The sequence below is a fragment of the Rhea americana genome, unplaced genomic scaffold (genome assembly GCF_003343005.1).
Source record: "Rhea americana isolate MKP2758 unplaced genomic scaffold, rheAme1 scaffold_398, whole genome shotgun sequence".
Taxonomy (NCBI): Eukaryota; Metazoa; Chordata; class Aves; order Rheiformes; family Rheidae; genus Rhea; species Rhea americana.
The window spans coordinates 313,383-329,991 of NW_028186532.1; the positions used below are offsets into that span (position 1 = coordinate 313,383).

Sequence of the window (16,609 nt, forward strand, 5' to 3'; positions counted from 1 at the left end):
GTACTGATTGCCTGACTTCAGAAATAGAATTGCAAATCTCAGAAAAATACATTGCTCTTAATGAAGGTAAATTGGACAAACTAAATTGCCGAGGCTTTTTCCTTGGGGGGGGGGGGACATAGTTAGCTCTCTGCTTTCTGAGATGCTTGTTAGTGTGTGTCATTTGCAAGGCTTACAAGTTTATTGGACTGTGGTAAAAGTTTAGACGGGAAAAGGTGATAAAGTCAAGCTGGACTGCAAACATCTTCTAGGTGTAAGCTCATTACTTCGGAGCTTGTGCATTTTAATGCTATATGGAGGAAGGGAGCAAAAGCATGAATGCTTGAGCAGCCATGAAGGCTGGGGATTGACTTCCATCACCTCTCCTTCCATGACCTCCTACTTCCATCACCTTTCATCAGCCTCCAAAATACCCCTTTCTTCTCTCCGATTATTTAGAAAGCTGCCTAAATTAGGCAGTAGAGGTAACGGCGACCTAGCCCAGCATTCTGTTGCTAAAGTGATTGGTGGGGAATGCTTAGGAGACTTATAAGCACTGAGGCATGGCAAAGATCAGTTCTTCTGCCAGTGTGTACTCTCGCTGCCTGCTGGAGACAAGGTTTCAAGTACCTGGAGTTTGCATTTAGACTATCATGCTTAATAGCTCTGGCAGATAATCCCTGGAGGATCTCCTTTTGGGCTTCTCCTACTTTGTTATCTTCACGGCATCCCTGGACAGTGATTTCTGCCATTTTCTAATGTTCTGTGTGGTAAAAGTATTTCTACTTGTTTGCAAGATTTCTCACTTCATAACTTCAAGATGTGGAAGGCACTGGGGAGGAGATACCATCTTTAGCATGCCGCATTCTGACCATATAGGTTGCATCCTTCTCTTCCCTGCATRGAGCTTGGCTACCAGGCAACAAGCGATGACAGCAAGGTGTTGCAGGGCACTGGAGAGATCATGGCCACAAGAAGGTGATCTCAATTATTTTTGAGACTATAAAGCCTTAAACATGTCTCACTGGGTGGAAGGCTATAAAGAAACTGAAAATCACATCGCGGAGTGAGACTGCAGTCTTGCTGCGTAGTTGTGTCCACACGAAGAGAATTAGAGTCCTGATACTGATAATGTCATCCCCGAGACACATGGTAAACCTTTTGTTTTCAGTAAAGTCGGTCTAAATTTATTGTGGGAATATGGGAGATCAGAAACTGGATCTGGTTATCCTCCGAGTGGGCATTTCTACTGTGTGTGAAATGGCATCTGATTTAGGATATTTTTTTCTGCTTTATCCTATCATTATTTAAAATAATTATGCTTCTGCATGAAGTTTCTTCATGGTTCAAATCTAACAACAGATGCTCTTCCTGAAACTAATTAGACCATGGAGTTTGCCTGAATCTACAGCATTACTGCAGAGTAAACTTTTATATCCTTCATTCAGAACAATAATGACTTTGCCTTGGAGTTTGCTGCAGGCAAAAAACTATTTGAAGTATAAACAGGCCATGCCAGTGGAGTGCTTGAATACATGGGCAGTTTATAGAATCATAGAATCAGTAAGGTTGGAAGGGACCTCTGGAGATCATCTAGTCCAACACCACTGCTCAAGCAGGGTCACCTAGAGCACGGTACACAGGGTTGCCTCCAGGCGGGCCTTGAGTATCTCCAGAGAAGGAGACTCCACAACCTCTCTGGGCAACCTGGTCCAGTGCTCTGTCACTCTCACAGTGAAGAAATTCCCCTTCACGTTCAGGCAGAACTTCCCGTACTTCAATTTCTGCCCGTTGCCTCTTGTCCTGTCACACGGGACAACTGAAAAGAGTTTGTCCTCGTCCCCTTGACACCCTCCCTTCAGGTACTTGTACACATTGATCAGATTCCCTGCCTCGACTTGCTGGCAACACCAGCAAGTGCAGCCCAGGATACCATTGGCCTTCCTGGCCACAAGGGCACATTGCTGGCTCATGGTCAATTTGTCATCCACCAGCACTCCCAGGTCCTTCTCTGCAGAGCTGCTCTCCAGAAGGTCAGCCCCCAGCTTGTACTGGTGCCTAGGGTTATTTCTGCCTAGGTGCAGGACTCTGCACTTGCCCTTGTTGAACCTCAGGAGGTTCCTCTCTGCCCAGCTCTCCCGCCTGTCCAGGTCTCTCTGAATGGCAGCACAGCCCTCGTGTATCAGCCACTCCTCCCAGCTTGGTGCCATCAGCAAATTTGCTGAGGAGGCACTCTGTCCCCTCATCCAGGTCGTTGATGAAGAAGTTGAACAGGATGGGACCGAGTCCTGAGCCCTGGGGGATGCCACTAGCCACAGGCCTCCAACTAGACTCCGTGCCACTGATGACAACCCTCTGAGCTCTGCCTTTCTGGCAATTCTCAATCCACCTCACAGTCTGTCCATCTAACCCACACTTCCTGAGCTTATGTAGGAGGATGTTATGGGAGACAGTGTCAAAAGCCTTGCTGAAGTCAAGGGACACAACGTCCACTGCTCTCCCCTCATCTACCCAGCCAGTYGTGCCATCAGAGAAGGCTATCAGATTGGTTAATCATGATTTCCCCTTGGTGAATCCATGCCAACTACTCCTGATCACCTTCTTATCCTCCATGTGTCTGGAGATGACATCGAGGATGAGCTGTTCCATCACCCTTCCAGGGATGGAGGTGAGGCTGGCTGGCCTATAGTTGCCCAGGTCCTCCTTGTTGTGCTTTTTGAAGACTGGAGTGACACTGGCTTTCTTCCAGTCCTCAGGCACCTCTCCAGTTCTCCAGGACCTTTCCAAGATGATGGAGAGCGGCCTGGCAACAACATCCACCAGCTCCCTCAGTAACTGTGGGTGCATCCCATCAGGGCCCATGGATTTGTGGATGTCTAGCCTGCCTAGAAGGTCTCTAATGCTATCCTCCTCAACCAAAGGAAAGTCTTCCCTTCTCCAGACTTTCTCCCTTATCTTCAAGCTCTGGGATTCCTGAGGGCTGCCCTTAGCAGTGAAGACTGAAGCAAAGGTGGCATTCAGTAATTCTGCCTTCTCTGCAGCCTTTGTCACCAGGGCCCCCACCCCATTCAGTAGTGGGCCCATATTTACCCAAGTCCACCTCTTGCTGCTGCTGTATTTGAAGAAGCCATTCCTGTTGTCCTTGACATCACTTGCCAGACTCAATTCCAACTGGGCCTTAGCCTTCCTCACAGCATCTCTACATACTCTGACTGCATTCCTATAATCCTCCCAAGTAGCCTGTCCCCTCTTCCACAGTCTGTGTACTTTCTTCTTCTGTCTGAATTTGACTAGGAGCTCCTTGCTCATCCTTGCAGGTCTCCTGCCCCCTTTGCTGGACTTTTTTCTCTTTGGGATGTACCTCTCTTGAGCTTGAAGGAAGTGATGTTTGAATACTAGCCAGCTCTCCYGGACCCCCCTTCCCTCTAGGGCCTTAACCCATGAGACTCCACCAAGTAGGTCTCTGAAGAGCCCAGTGTCTGCTCTCCTCAAGTCCAGGGTTGCAATCCTGCTTGTTGCCTTACTTCTTTGCTGCAGGATCCTCGACTCCACCATCTTGTGGTCACTGCAGCCAAGGCTGCCCCCAGCCTTCACATCRMTAACCAGTCCCYYTCTGTTGGTAAGGACRWGGTYCAGCAGRACASCYTTCCTCGTAGGCTCCTCCACCATTTGTGACAAGAAGTTATCATTGATGCATTGCAGGAGCCTCCTGGACTGTTTGTGCCTTGCTGTGTTGTCCTTCCAGCAGATGTCAGGGTGGTTGAAGTCTCCCATGAGAACCAGGGCCTGTGACCATGAGGCTATTTCCAGCTGTCTATAGAAGGCCTCATCAACTTCCTCTTTCTGGTCAGGTGGCTTGTAGCAGACACCCACAACAGCGTCCCCCATGCTAGCCTGCCCTTTGAGCTTTACCCATAAGCTCTCAACTGCCTCCTCCTCCTCCTCCCCGCCTAGGCAGAGCTCGATGCATTCCAGTTGCTCTCTCACATAAAGAGCAACTCCACCACCTCGCCTTCCTGGCCTGTCTGTCCTAAGAAGCACATAGCCATCTGTGACAGTGTTCCAGTCATGTGAGCTATCCCACCATGTCTCCATGACTGCAATGAGATCATGGCCCTGCGATCACACACAGATCTCCAGCTCCTCCTGTTTGTTCCCCATGCTGCATGCGTTGGTATACCTGCATTTCAAAGAGGCGGTCATGCCTGCAGGTTTCCCAGGAAGGGTGTATGGGGGTCACCCATAGCCATGTCCCAGATGCACATCCCCAGCTGCATGCACCTGTTGGAGGCCCCCCAACCCAACTTGTGTTTYGTTGTCTACCCTGTCTGTATGACACCCCCTCCCACACACACTCACATGCCTTGTTTAAAGCCCTCTTTACTAGGCTGGCCAACCTGTTGGCAAAGGCAAATGTGCCCTGCTTGGTGAGGTGAATCCTGTCTCTCCCCACCACTTGTTGATCTTCAAACCATGTTCCATGCTCATAGAATCCAAAACTGTGTTGCCAACACCAGCAGTGCAGCCAGTTGTTGATTTGGGAAATATTTCTACTCCTCCTCCCATGCCTCCTCCTAATCAGCAKGACCGATGAGAAGACCACCTGGGCTCCCAGACCCTTCACCACCATGCCTAAGGCCTTGAAGTCTTCTTTGGTTGTCTCTAGTTTGTTCTCTGTATAATTAGCACCCACATGAAAGAACAACAGAGGGTAGTAGTCTGATGAGCGCACAAGCCTTGGTAGCCTTTCAGACACATCTCGTATCCTTGCCCCTGGCAGGCATCAAACCCCTCTAGAGGGGTCAGGTCGGCAGATAGGCACCTCCGTCCCCCGCAGCATGGAGTCACCCACTACAGCCGCTCGTCACCTCTTCCGAGCAGTCATGCARAGCACAGGGTCTGTTAGCCCAGTTGCTTCCCTCGAGGCCAGGTCTGGGTCCTCCTCATCCTGGAATGCACTAAACCTGTTCTTCAACTGTAACTCCAGGTCTACAGGAGGATTAGGGCCCTTTCTTCTTTTTGTTCAAGAAGCAACTAGCTTCCACCCTTCTTCAACAGTGCTGTGCTGTACTGTACTATTTCACTCTTCACAGAGTCCTCCAGCAGCTCCCCTGCTGCAGGGGACTGGGACTCCAAGAGCAGTGTGGTCTCTAAGAACGCCCTGTTCATCTCCTGCTCACTTTCTCTCGTGTTTCGCAGTCTACTGACTTCATCTTGCAACTCTTTGATTTGACCACACAAATTGTCAGCAACAGCACACCTCTTACAGGAGGGCAGACCATCAGTCCAGGCCTTCTGGAGAAGTTCCAAGCGCTCTGTGCAGCCTGAGACCTGTAGGGCAGCATCTACTGCAAGAGGCTCTGTCTGGCTTGAAGCTTCCAATACAGCTGGTGTAGCAATTCCCACAGCTACTGGCAAATATGCTTTACAGTGAGTTACAACCATGTTAGCAAGAACGGGCACTACTAGCACTGGAAGAAGAAAGATGTCCTCTTGCACCCAACTGCACTCCTCCTGTGCAAAGTGCTGCCTCTGTTCACTGCACTCCAGGCCTAGCTCTTAAATAGACCTCTCCCTGCTACTGACTCACAGGGTACTTGATCCACCCTAAACAAGGGATACCTGTGTCAAAAGCCCTGACTCCCTCTATCAGGGGCAAGGGAGACTGCTCATTAGCAGTAGCTACACCCAGCTGTAGKGGGTGATAAGTGCTGGGGCTTCTTCCAGGAGAGCTTAAGGCTTCCTGTAGTTGCCCTTGCTCAGCTCCCTTTATCTGTTAGCAGAGTCACTCTCGTTCCACAAGGGTCAGTAGTGCCCTGTTGCGTTGACATGGAGAATAGCTGTTGTCTTGCAGAGGATCTGTCTCTGGGGATCTGGTGTCTTGCAGAGGATCTGTCTCTGGGGATCCATGACTGAGGCTGTGTAGCTTTACCCAAACTAACTGAAGATCTTTGGTTGTGCACAGTAAGAGTGGGGGGGCAGTGAGGGGGGGGAATGGGAGCTCTTATCCGTCGTCATGGCCATTGGGAACAGCAACTTCATACAAAATTTGCTTCCAACAATTTAGATCTGCATCTGTTGAAGTGTCTTAAGGAAATCTCCAGCTTGCCTTTCCGCATCTGCATAAGTAGGATTACAGCTTGTGGGGTTTTGTAGTAATGCTTGGCCTTTCTAATGGAAATTCTTGCAACTCCAAAGATCTGCATACTCCAAAGACCGCTTTTCAACAGGTTCGGCATTTGTTGGTCAAAACCCTCTTTGCTTCTCTTGTACCTTACAGAAAAGTCTTGCTAACATCACTGAGGAGGCAAAGAGAAGTTTGAAGGGAGGAATGACTAATTTTCATCTGGAATTCACAAATTGTCAACAAAGTTATGAAACAGGGTCAAGGGAAACTGTTCTTCTTCTGTAAATTATACTTTCTGCCACTTTCTTATGCTGCATCCCCCTTTCCGCTTCTAGCTAATTATCTCTCAGTGCTGCAAGTTAGCATCAAAACTTATATGCCAGTATCTTGACATTCGAATTTGTTCAGTGAGGGAGGGCAGTAAGAAAGTTGGGGCGTTAAGTATTTCTAGAGATCACTACCTGTTCCCTGTTCAGCAGAGCTAAAGAACTTGGGGCTGGGAAGTCAGGAGAAGAGAAGCCAAGTGGGGAGGCTTAACTCTTACAGCGTGAAAATGTAGCTGTCGAGAGGAACCAGGTGAGCTGCCCTCTGTGCTTACTGTACCTGGAACATAAGTTATAGGCTTAAATGGCAGGAAGAGAGATTTGGGTCCACGTTAGGAAAAACTTTCTGACTGCTCCAACAGTGAAGTGCTAAAATAGGCCACAGAAGGGCAAAATCTCCACCCTGAAAAGTCTTAAGGAACTCATTTACCAGGTGCCTGCCAGGAATTTCACAGGTCTCATTGATCCTGTCTTTGGGCAGGGATGGATTAAACAACTGTTTGAGGTCCCTCTTAGTCTTTTGGTGATTCTCCTTTTCATCTCCAGTCAGGTAGAAAAATCTGCCAGCATGAAAAAATGGTTTCTTTGAACTTCCTGCAGATGTTTGGGCCTGAGATGTTGACACTTGTGAGAGCCGTTGTCCTCACCCTTGTGGGCTTCTCTGTGGCCAGGCTGTTTATGCTCATAGATCTTTTCCCCTGGAGCATGTTGTTTGAGCCACAGGAGCACTGTCATCCCAGGCAAATTATTTCACATCCCTACCTGCTTGTGCCTCATCTATAGACTGATGCTACTATTGCCAAATGCTGAAAGAGGAAAGCGATGGTGCATGTGAGATGCAATCACCTTTGTGTGACAGCGGGGCTGGGCCATTGGCTGCCACCATTGGACGGGCAGTGTTGGGGCCATGGCAAGTCAAGTTGTCCCACGGCATAACCAGTGCCACATTGACCAGGAGGATGCAACCAGCTGGACAAAAACTACCTCCCTGTGCAGTTCAATCTCCCTTTGGTACACAATGAGTTTTAGATTGTACCAGTCCTTGGAAAGATGATCCTCTCCATGGGGTTTCTTGACAAATTCGTCAGCCCTGAGCGGGGAGGGTGAAGACAGAAACAAAGATTATGACTTCGATTTTTACTTCTGCAGTTGCTCAGGCAGTTTCTGATATACACAAGGATGCAACAGAGAACACTGCATGGTCCTTTGTAGAGATTCCCAGCGGTGCATAGATTTAAACGTAGTGGTTTGTTTCTATGAAACGRAAGAAACAGTGACAAAGTGCAGGTACTATCAAGGTCATATCCAGTAATACTCGAGCCTTTTTATTTTGTTTTCCTAAATGTGCATGTTCTGATTCAAATATGGCCTTTTCCATAAGAAAGAGATTAGAAAAGATTAGAAAAGAGAAAGTATCTTCCTCCCAGAGCACAGGAAAGGGGTGTTAAGAGCAATAACTCAGACSAGGGAAAAGCAAGCCCAGCCAATGGGGCCATGTCCTTTCTGCTAGAAGAGCGAGCCTGGAAGTGCCCGGGCAGCACAGGCTCTGGGCCCTGCAATAAGACATGCTTTCCAGCGGTACTGATTGTAACTCCCTGTATTTATTTCATGACAGATCACAAATCCAGCCCCTACTTTCCTAACTAATGGTTTCTTGGTGGGCAGCTGGGTATTACAGTTGTTCTTATCGTTCAAGCAAAAATGGTGGCAGAGGAAGCCTGGGACACAGAGCTCAGCTGCTCATGGGCATAACATGCAGCGTGCAGTCATGTGTGCAGCTCAGCACTGTATTGATAGGAGGCTCTGTGGTCAGTAAATCAAGTTCTTGTTTTTGTTTTTTAATATTTGTACCACCTGCTTTCCCCCCTGCTTTTACCCATGCACTATTAGATACAAAGCCGTAGGTTGTCCATTCTTGCTGAGTGTGACCTGCTCATTCTGCAATGCACCGTTTCCCCTTGAGAAAAGTGTAATGCTGCCTGCGTAGACTTTATCTGCAATTTTCAAGGTGTTTTTGCGATACATAACGCTATGGTTGCCATGGAAGCAAATTACACAGTGAACATTCACAGAAAGCCATATATGACAACAGGACGAGTGAAGCTAAATGAACACCATAAAGGAACAAAGCGCCTATGGCACAGGGTCGCAAAATCGTACTTGTTCTAAGATTGCGCCCTACAGAGAGAGTCAGATGGGGTTTTGGTTATGTTACTTTACAGTATATGTTGCAGTTCTGAGTCACTTGATTAAGCATCTGGGCTTTTTTTTCCTTTTTTGCAGCTCTCCATGAATTCCCCAATGACATCTTTACGAACGAGGACAGGAGGCATGGAGCTGTCGTCCTGCATGTCCTTTGTGTAAGTTTTCTGACTTTGCATTTCTTTTCTTGTCAGTTTGGACTGGATACAATATGCTCACTCACAAGCTGATACTGCTTCTTATCCACTTGGCTTTCTCTTCTGGCATGGAAACTCAGTCATGGCTGAGAGCAAGGTTTAGTAATTAAATTGAATATAATGTTAATACTTCCTCCTTCATTTGTATATGTCCCTTTTAAAAGCTTTTAAAAGCTTGAACACAGACATATGTTGCACGTGAATAAACACCTGCAAGTTGTCCCGAATGGTTTGCTGAGAACATTAGGCCATTTTGCAGTGCTGCCTGGGAAGCAGTGCCAGCCCTCACCTCTATGGTCCTCTCCCCTCCGCTGCTAGTGGCCACTTCACCTGACAGATGAGCTGGCTATGACTCAAGCTGTGGGAGCTGGACCTCTCGACTTGTGTAGCAGAATGTCTCCTTTTCATAGCCAAGTTCAGTCCCCACAGGGGCAACCTGCATGGAGATATGTTTCTAGTCTTCATTTGAGAGATCAGTAAAACCCAAGAAGCTCCACTGAAGAGCTTTGGGGCTCCATAGCCAAGGAAGGGATTTGCCTTCCAGCATTGCTGCAACAGGGATGATTTGAGAAGAGTATTTCTGGGTCTGCGTGCTGGGGGAGAAGATGGCATGTGGAATATGTTGACCCTGTTACGGGGCAGTATGGAGTCTTGGCTGCCCACTTTTGCATGTGTCTTTTGGGAGAGAGCATCACATAAGTGCCCCCTGCTTGACTGCTGTCTCATTTATTTTTGGCTGTTTCACTTTGCTATGTTATACTTGGCCAGATGCAGAGCTTTGGGATATGCTAAGTTATACGACAGACCCCCACCCTAAATCAAATTCTCAAACAACAAACAACGATGGTTTTTATTTCAGTTTAAGACCCACAGGGCAAAGGACTCTTCCAAAAGTGATGTAAAAGTAGACATTATCTCAGTGAAAGAATGAGACTGAAACGCTAGCTTGGCTTGATAGACCTGGAAGGACACTGCAAACCTCATTTTTCCTGACAGGCACTATGCCTGTAGAAGAACTGTGTACTGAGTTTGGTGTTTTTGTGTAATTGCCTTCAAAAATCAATTAAATCTTAAACTCTCAAACTGAAGACTACAGCTGTTTTAAAAACCTCATCATTTAAAATGGTTTGAAAACAAAGCTTGAAACAACAAACTTGTTTGAGACTCAGACAGGGCTTAACCTTTGCTTGAACTTATTGCATGCACAACACATGCATATGTTCCAAAATTTCCCCTATCCTTGTGGCACCCCTTATGCCATTGCTGTAAGGGAAAGACATTAATGAGAGTCTTTTKTTTAAAAGTTACTAGTATTAATTTTTTCAAAGTTTGGATCTCCAGAATTACCCTGACTAGTAAAGTTGCTAAAGTGAGTTCTTCCTGGATATCTTGAGGAAAACTGTAACTTCTCATTGATCAATGGCATGATGATCCTAGGTATTTTGGGGAAATTTTAGAGGACAGCTAGAAGGTGAGGAAGTTGCCTCCAAGTTCAGAAGCATGTCAGGAAGATTTTGATAGGTGCTATTTTTAGCAATTTTCCGGTATCCGAAAGCCACACAATTTTGAGGTTGGAGTTTTGTGATTGCTGCCCCAAATCTTCCATTCAACACCAGGGAGCGGGGTTACCAGAGATGGTGGCCATGGCCTCAGAGATATCCCTGCTCTGTGCTACACCTACATCAATAGAGAACTGGAAGCATTTTACTAGGGGGAGCAGGGAGGCTTTGCATAATCCCAGGGGTACAGGAGTTGGGACAATTAGAAAACAAACTAAAGGACCCACAAAATTTAATGAGGTTATTGAAATTCTGGAGCACTGGTAAAGCTCCTATCTGATGTCTCCCAGATTAAAGAGAATGTGAGAACCCAGTTCAAAAAGTTAATTCACCATGCACCTAACCTTTAATAACTAGCACAACTTAAGACAGTGGAGCTGCTCTTGGGTTTAATACTGAGTATGCACTAAAGTACTTTTCTGTACTGGATGCTTAAAAGCAAAACAGTGGGTTCCAGGGACTGAGTAAAAATTAAAGCTACTCCAGTTGAATTTATGTAAGTTTAAGACTGGACTCTTAGTCCACTAGATGGGTAACTAGTGTTCAGCAGCTTCAGTAGTCTTATAGAAAGAAGCATTTTCCTTCCAAATCCATTTCTCAACTTTTATTGGGCAGATGAAGACAATTCTTTTCTTTTTAATGTCTTTTTAATTTAAGAAGAACTGCTGAGGTGGTACTCCTCAAGGGGGAGCGGCATTCACAAGCAGCAGAGAAAATACCTTCTTCTAATGAATATTTTAAAACACCTTGTAATATTTAATCTGCTTAAATGAGCAGTCACTGTTAGCTATGTGTAATGATTCATGCTTTCTTTTTAAGTATAAATTAGATTGTTTCGCATGTTGTAATATGAGTGCTCTGTGTTATGATCTTTTACAGCTGACTACAATAATTTGAATAACATCACTATTGACTTTATCTAGCAATCTAAAGGCTTCCAAGTTTCCATGGGAGGGTTCAGGTTTGAGATGTTTTGGAAAGTGCACAAGGGACCTGGACCTGGGCTGGATTTTTAGTACCTACGCAAGAATACTCTCCAGAATTCATATAAGCTGTCTCTTCAAGTAGTGTCACACTTCAGCTAGTCATCCAGAATTTCTCTGCAGTCAGTAGAGAGAGAGAAAAAGAGAGAGAGACCTTCAGAGGATCTTCAGCTCCCTTAGCTTAGATATGGGGTGAAGGCTGCAGACTGGGTTTCTCCTGCCTGTCTCTGGTCAACTCTGTGGGTTCTCCCTATCGCCTACCACTTCCACACTAGTGAGGAATCAATGCTGTATAATCAGGGCTGCTTCTGCCCTGGCAGTAGCATAGGTTGCTCTTTGAAATGCTATGGCCTCTGTGCTTGGGCTGCAAGAACAGTGCTGCACTCTCAGGATCAAAGTATCTCGTTTTACATCTCTTACACATAGCTTGTGCTGATTCCTAGAGTAGTGCCATTTTCTAAATGACAAAATAACAGAGCTTGGAGATGCTGGCATTGCAGCAGTCATGTTTGAAAGAGGCATTGGCGGCAGTGTTCGTGGAATTGTAAGGGTCATTGACACTAGAACAAGTTGCCCAGCAAAGTTGTGGAATCTCCATCCTTGGAGATATTCAAAACTTAACTTGATATAGTGCTAGACAACCTGCTTTAGCTGACCCTGCTTGAGCAGGGAGTTGGACTGGATGTTCTCCAGAGCTCCCTGCCAAACTCAATTATTCTGTGATTCTATAATTAAGACATGATCCTCAGTGACCTTATTCATAGAGAAATGTCTGTACATCACAGTCAACCTTTAGTCTGTTATTTCCTAACTTTTGCATGTTTAATTTTAGGAGTTCAGTCTTCTTTTACTGTTGTTGTAGTTGGAATATCATGTAATGCATTTTGCAGAATTTCAACAAGTGACTTAATGCTCATCTTGGCTGGTGCTTTTTTCCTTGCTTACATCCTGAATGCTGATTATTTTCTGGTTAGTTTTTCTTGCAGTTGTAGAGCCCCTGAGCCCCAAACAGTTTTTGTGTGTTGACAAGAAAAAGTAACTGTTCATCATCTGTTAAATTCATGGAGCTATATTAGCAACTCTTAATCAGAAAGTGGTCAGATAATGTAGTCTTGAAAAATATTGGTAGGCAGTTTGCCCCCTTGTTACTCTATTGTGGGTGATATAGCAAACTGTCAGGAGAGTTTTTAAGAAAGAGGTTAACTACATTTAGTTAAATTCATCTCTGCATTTGAAAAACTACTAGCATAGCCCAGTGTGGGCATTCTGGGCAAAATATATGCCTATAACAGCACTTTGCTCCCCTGTAAATTCATGTTCCGTAGATTTTAATATAAAAATATTTTTTTWAAAAAATCTGTGAGAATTACAGGAATTAGTTTATACTAAGACTATTAAAAATGTGAGTTACTGAAATCATTCTTAATCTCTGTGGAATCCATGTCTCCAAATGTGTTTTTCCAGGCTATTTAAAATAGACAAGGCCTGAGCTATATATTTTTTTGTTATTACTAACAACGAAGTCATGCAATTTTCTTTTACAGTTGACTACATGAATTATAAATTAGACTATTTTCCAGTCTACCTTAGATTATGATTTGGTCTTCATAAGTGCTCTCAAGATAGTTTATTTTTCTACAATTCTGTCAATTTTGAATAAGCTGAACTCACTTTAACACAAATCAAAACAATTATCTGAAGACCGAAAATTCAAGATGAGCTGTCTACTTCAGAAAAAAAAAAGAAAGAAAAATCTGTTTTTAACAAGAACAAGATTTAAGCATCTGTTGTCCCAACAGTCATACCCAATTGCTTCCCCTCTAGCAAGCAGCAAGACAGATACTTCAGTTCATTGATGCTCTCTCATTCTGCATAGCAGCTTTATTGAGTATTAAAAGTGATATTTTCATTGTCTGTATAGATTAAGAGATTATATTGTTAAATAAAATGACAAAAGGAAAAAAAAAAGCTAGACTCAACCATCAAACTTTAGTAATCTCCCTGGCAAGAGATGGGTCAAAGTAGGACATCCTAGACTCTGTGTAGTGACTACGAGAGATGGCTAGTGAAATAATAGCCGTAGAAATACTGAGTATTTCTTCAGGCAGAGCTGAAGGTGGTCAGTACTCTGGCTGCGCTGCTAGGCCTGAAAAGCCTTTGTAGATGTCTAAGGGAAGATGAAATATCCTGATTTCTGCAAGAAGCTGTGCTGCTTTCTGTACTCCATGGCTACAGAGAGGCTTGTTCTAAGTTTGATGTGCTCCAGGTCTGTGAGAAGGGCTGTTGCAAGCTAGACATGCTTCTAGAAAACTGCTGACCACAGTGTAAATCCTTGTTTATATACCATCCTGGCCATGGACTTCACTGTGGGGACAGCTGTTTCCTTCCTAGCTCTCTCATATGGGAAGCAAACCTTYCTTTTAACGAGCTAAGCCTTCCTAGTGGTAGAAAGTCATTTGAAGGTCTCCAATTATGTCTATCTTGGCCTTCCCCCACAAGAGAAGTCTGAGAAATGTAGCCTTATCTCCATAGACTGGAAAATGTGACATCTGTACCCAGCTAGAGATCCAGAATTGCCAGGATGGATGAGCCTCATGGGCTGTCCTATCCAGAAACCCACTGTAGAAAAATCTGGGGCAATCTCATCCTGATAAGCCACCATTACAGGACCCATTGACCTAGCAGTCTTTGCTGACACTCAGCAGGCACACTTGGTGCACTTGCAGAGCATACTCCAGCCCTTGCTTTCCCAAGGTACTGGCCTCAACTGCGCTCACTATTTCTAATGCTGCTAGACTTCAGGATAAAACCTCAGCTGTAGAGGGCTGTCAGATGGCCTACAGTTCTGTGACAGCTGACATCAGCTGAGAAGTTTCCCAATTTCTTTCTACCCTGAGCTGTAAACTTCTTGAAACCAAAGGAAAGCTTCCCCGAGCTTTAATGTCTCTGGCCCTGGTCCAGCCTGTTGGAAGGAATAGGAAGCAGAAATAGCAATGACAACTGCATTGCCTCCGCTTACAGTGGGATAACTGTTTTTAACTTAATGTTACCTAGGGAGAAAAGACAATTGTTGGCTTTTTCCAAGCTGCCTCTTTAGTCTCAATTGAAAGGGGTTGTCGTCCTATTGGGATGATAAATCCCTAATTTTATATTTTACCCTCCAGGCAATACAATTACCAAATGTCTGATCAAATCAGAGCATGTGTAGAAATGTAGTTTGTGGAGGGAGAAAAAAGGATATAATCACAGAATCATATTGCCTAAATTAAAATTTCTCTGCAGGTTTGAGGGAACTTGGCTGTAAAAATCAAAGAGGTCTTTGTAATGGTAGGGAGAACAATGGAGTAATGATTAGCAGATCAGAAGAGCATTTTTCTCATGTTTATTGACCTCCCATTAAACTGTTTTTTCATTTCAGTAAAAATTTGCTCCCCTTCTCTCCCCTCTTTGCCCGTACCTTCATGTTAAGTTCTGAAAGACATCTGAAGTGTATTTAACAGAAGCCAGACAACCAGGACAAATGCTATAAACTAGGTATTTTGGAGAATGCAATGGACTACCTTTTAAGGGATTCCCAAGGCATCTTCTCCCTACTGTTTAATAAAAATGAAAATATAAAGACCTACACCGCGGCAAGTCCCATAGGGATGCTACCTGGAATTACTTAACATAATCTAATGCTCTCCAAAGGTGAAGGTAAATCCCTTTTTACAACCACCTTAAAAATCTAGAAAAAAAAAATGAACTGGAACAGTTTGGCAGCAATTTTGGTCAGCAGAAATGTCAAAGTTAAAAACACTTCAATTTAAAAGAAAATGAGGGCACTAAAAACATACTACGGGTTTGGAACTAGAATGTGTAATCTCCATCTAGGCACTTCTTTGGAGCTCATTAACTGATTGCTTTGCTGACATTAATTATTTTCATATTCTCTTCAAGAAGAGGGTGTGTTATTATATGCACTAACGTGCCCACTAATTCACTAATTTGGGATAATCAGTTCAGAGGGAAATTCTCAGGGACCAATGCTGTTAACTGCTATAGGATCAGTAACTGTCAGATCATCAGTCCGGCAACTTCCCAACATTTGAGAGCTTCATTATGCATCCTTAATGGCATTCTTGAATGTAGGCCCATTTCAAGGTCTTCTCACAGCACCTTACTCCTTTTTAGCTTGTTCTCGAGCAGGCACCTGCTGGTACTCATGTAGAGCCCCAGGCCTAGCACAAGCTAATGGCTCAGCAGACTCTTATTTTATAGGGCTGGGGGAAATGAGTCATTTTGCTGAGTGATTTGCAAGATTTTTGCTGACAGCAGAGGAAGGGGACTTTGGGTTTTACTATAGGTTTCCATGGAAGACCCCAATGGGATGGACGTTAGCTTTTCCCTTCCTGTCCTGTTACTGCTCTGCCTTCATTTGTCCTGTTCAGCGTTGATCCCAGTGAGCCTTAATCCCTGCCTCTTTCACAGTATCATGCTAGTCCCCTCCTCCCAGCTTTCTCTGGGCATGTGCTGAGCATGGTGCTACCAGCYGACATGTAGGCTGCTGCCAAGATGAGGTCCCACCGTGTGGCCTGAGTACCGAGGGGTGAGCTGGATCCGGAGAAGGGCAACCCACTGGCTTTCTTCTGTTGAGCAGACTGTGGCAATGAGATGCTCTGAAGGAAGAGCATCTTTGTTGAGAGGTCTTTCTCGGAGTTAAGTGAAGCTGTGGAAGCAGGGTGCACAAGCACCTGTCCTTTTTCCACATCAGCAAAGATTTTTAAGGAGCACAGCCCCCTCTCACTCTTTTTTTTCTCTTTAAAGAGGGAAAGAAGGAAAAAGATGCATAGCCTTCAGCTCCATAATGAGGTGGAAGACAAGAAAAAGTTGTTTCCCTTTTCTTGTTATTAAGAGTTCTCTGTCTCTGGATATATATAACTACCTTAGGTTATAGATTCAGTAATACCTTTTTCAGCTATGCATGACTTTCAGAAGTCTCTTTAAAAATGTTACTGGATTTTTATGTTTACAAAAACTTGGCTGATACATATAGCCCAGACCTTGATACTTTAAAGTAATTGGCTTTTTTTTTCCTCTTTGAAATTCACTCATTTTCATTACAGCAGTTTGCCAGCATCTAGTAGTGTCAAGCACATGGACAGGGACACGAGCCTTGAATGGCTCAGAGATTGGTAAGGGGTAGGGATCTTTCCCCACAAAGCTTGCTTTCTTGAAGTCCAAGCAGGAGTCATCGTAA

General features: G+C 44.7%; 1 protein-coding gene across 1 annotated transcript in view; it reads left to right on the plus strand.

Moving 5' to 3' along the window:
* SLC24A3 (solute carrier family 24 member 3) overlaps window positions 1-16,609 on the plus strand; it is a 211,535-nt gene that overhangs the window by 106,970 nt on the left and 87,956 nt on the right. The window contains exon 3 of the mRNA XM_085313839.1: window positions 8,713-8,789. Coding sequence (XP_085169965.1) covers window positions 8,713-8,789 — 77 coding nt within the window. The remainder of the gene's footprint in view (window positions 1-8,712; window positions 8,790-16,609) is intronic.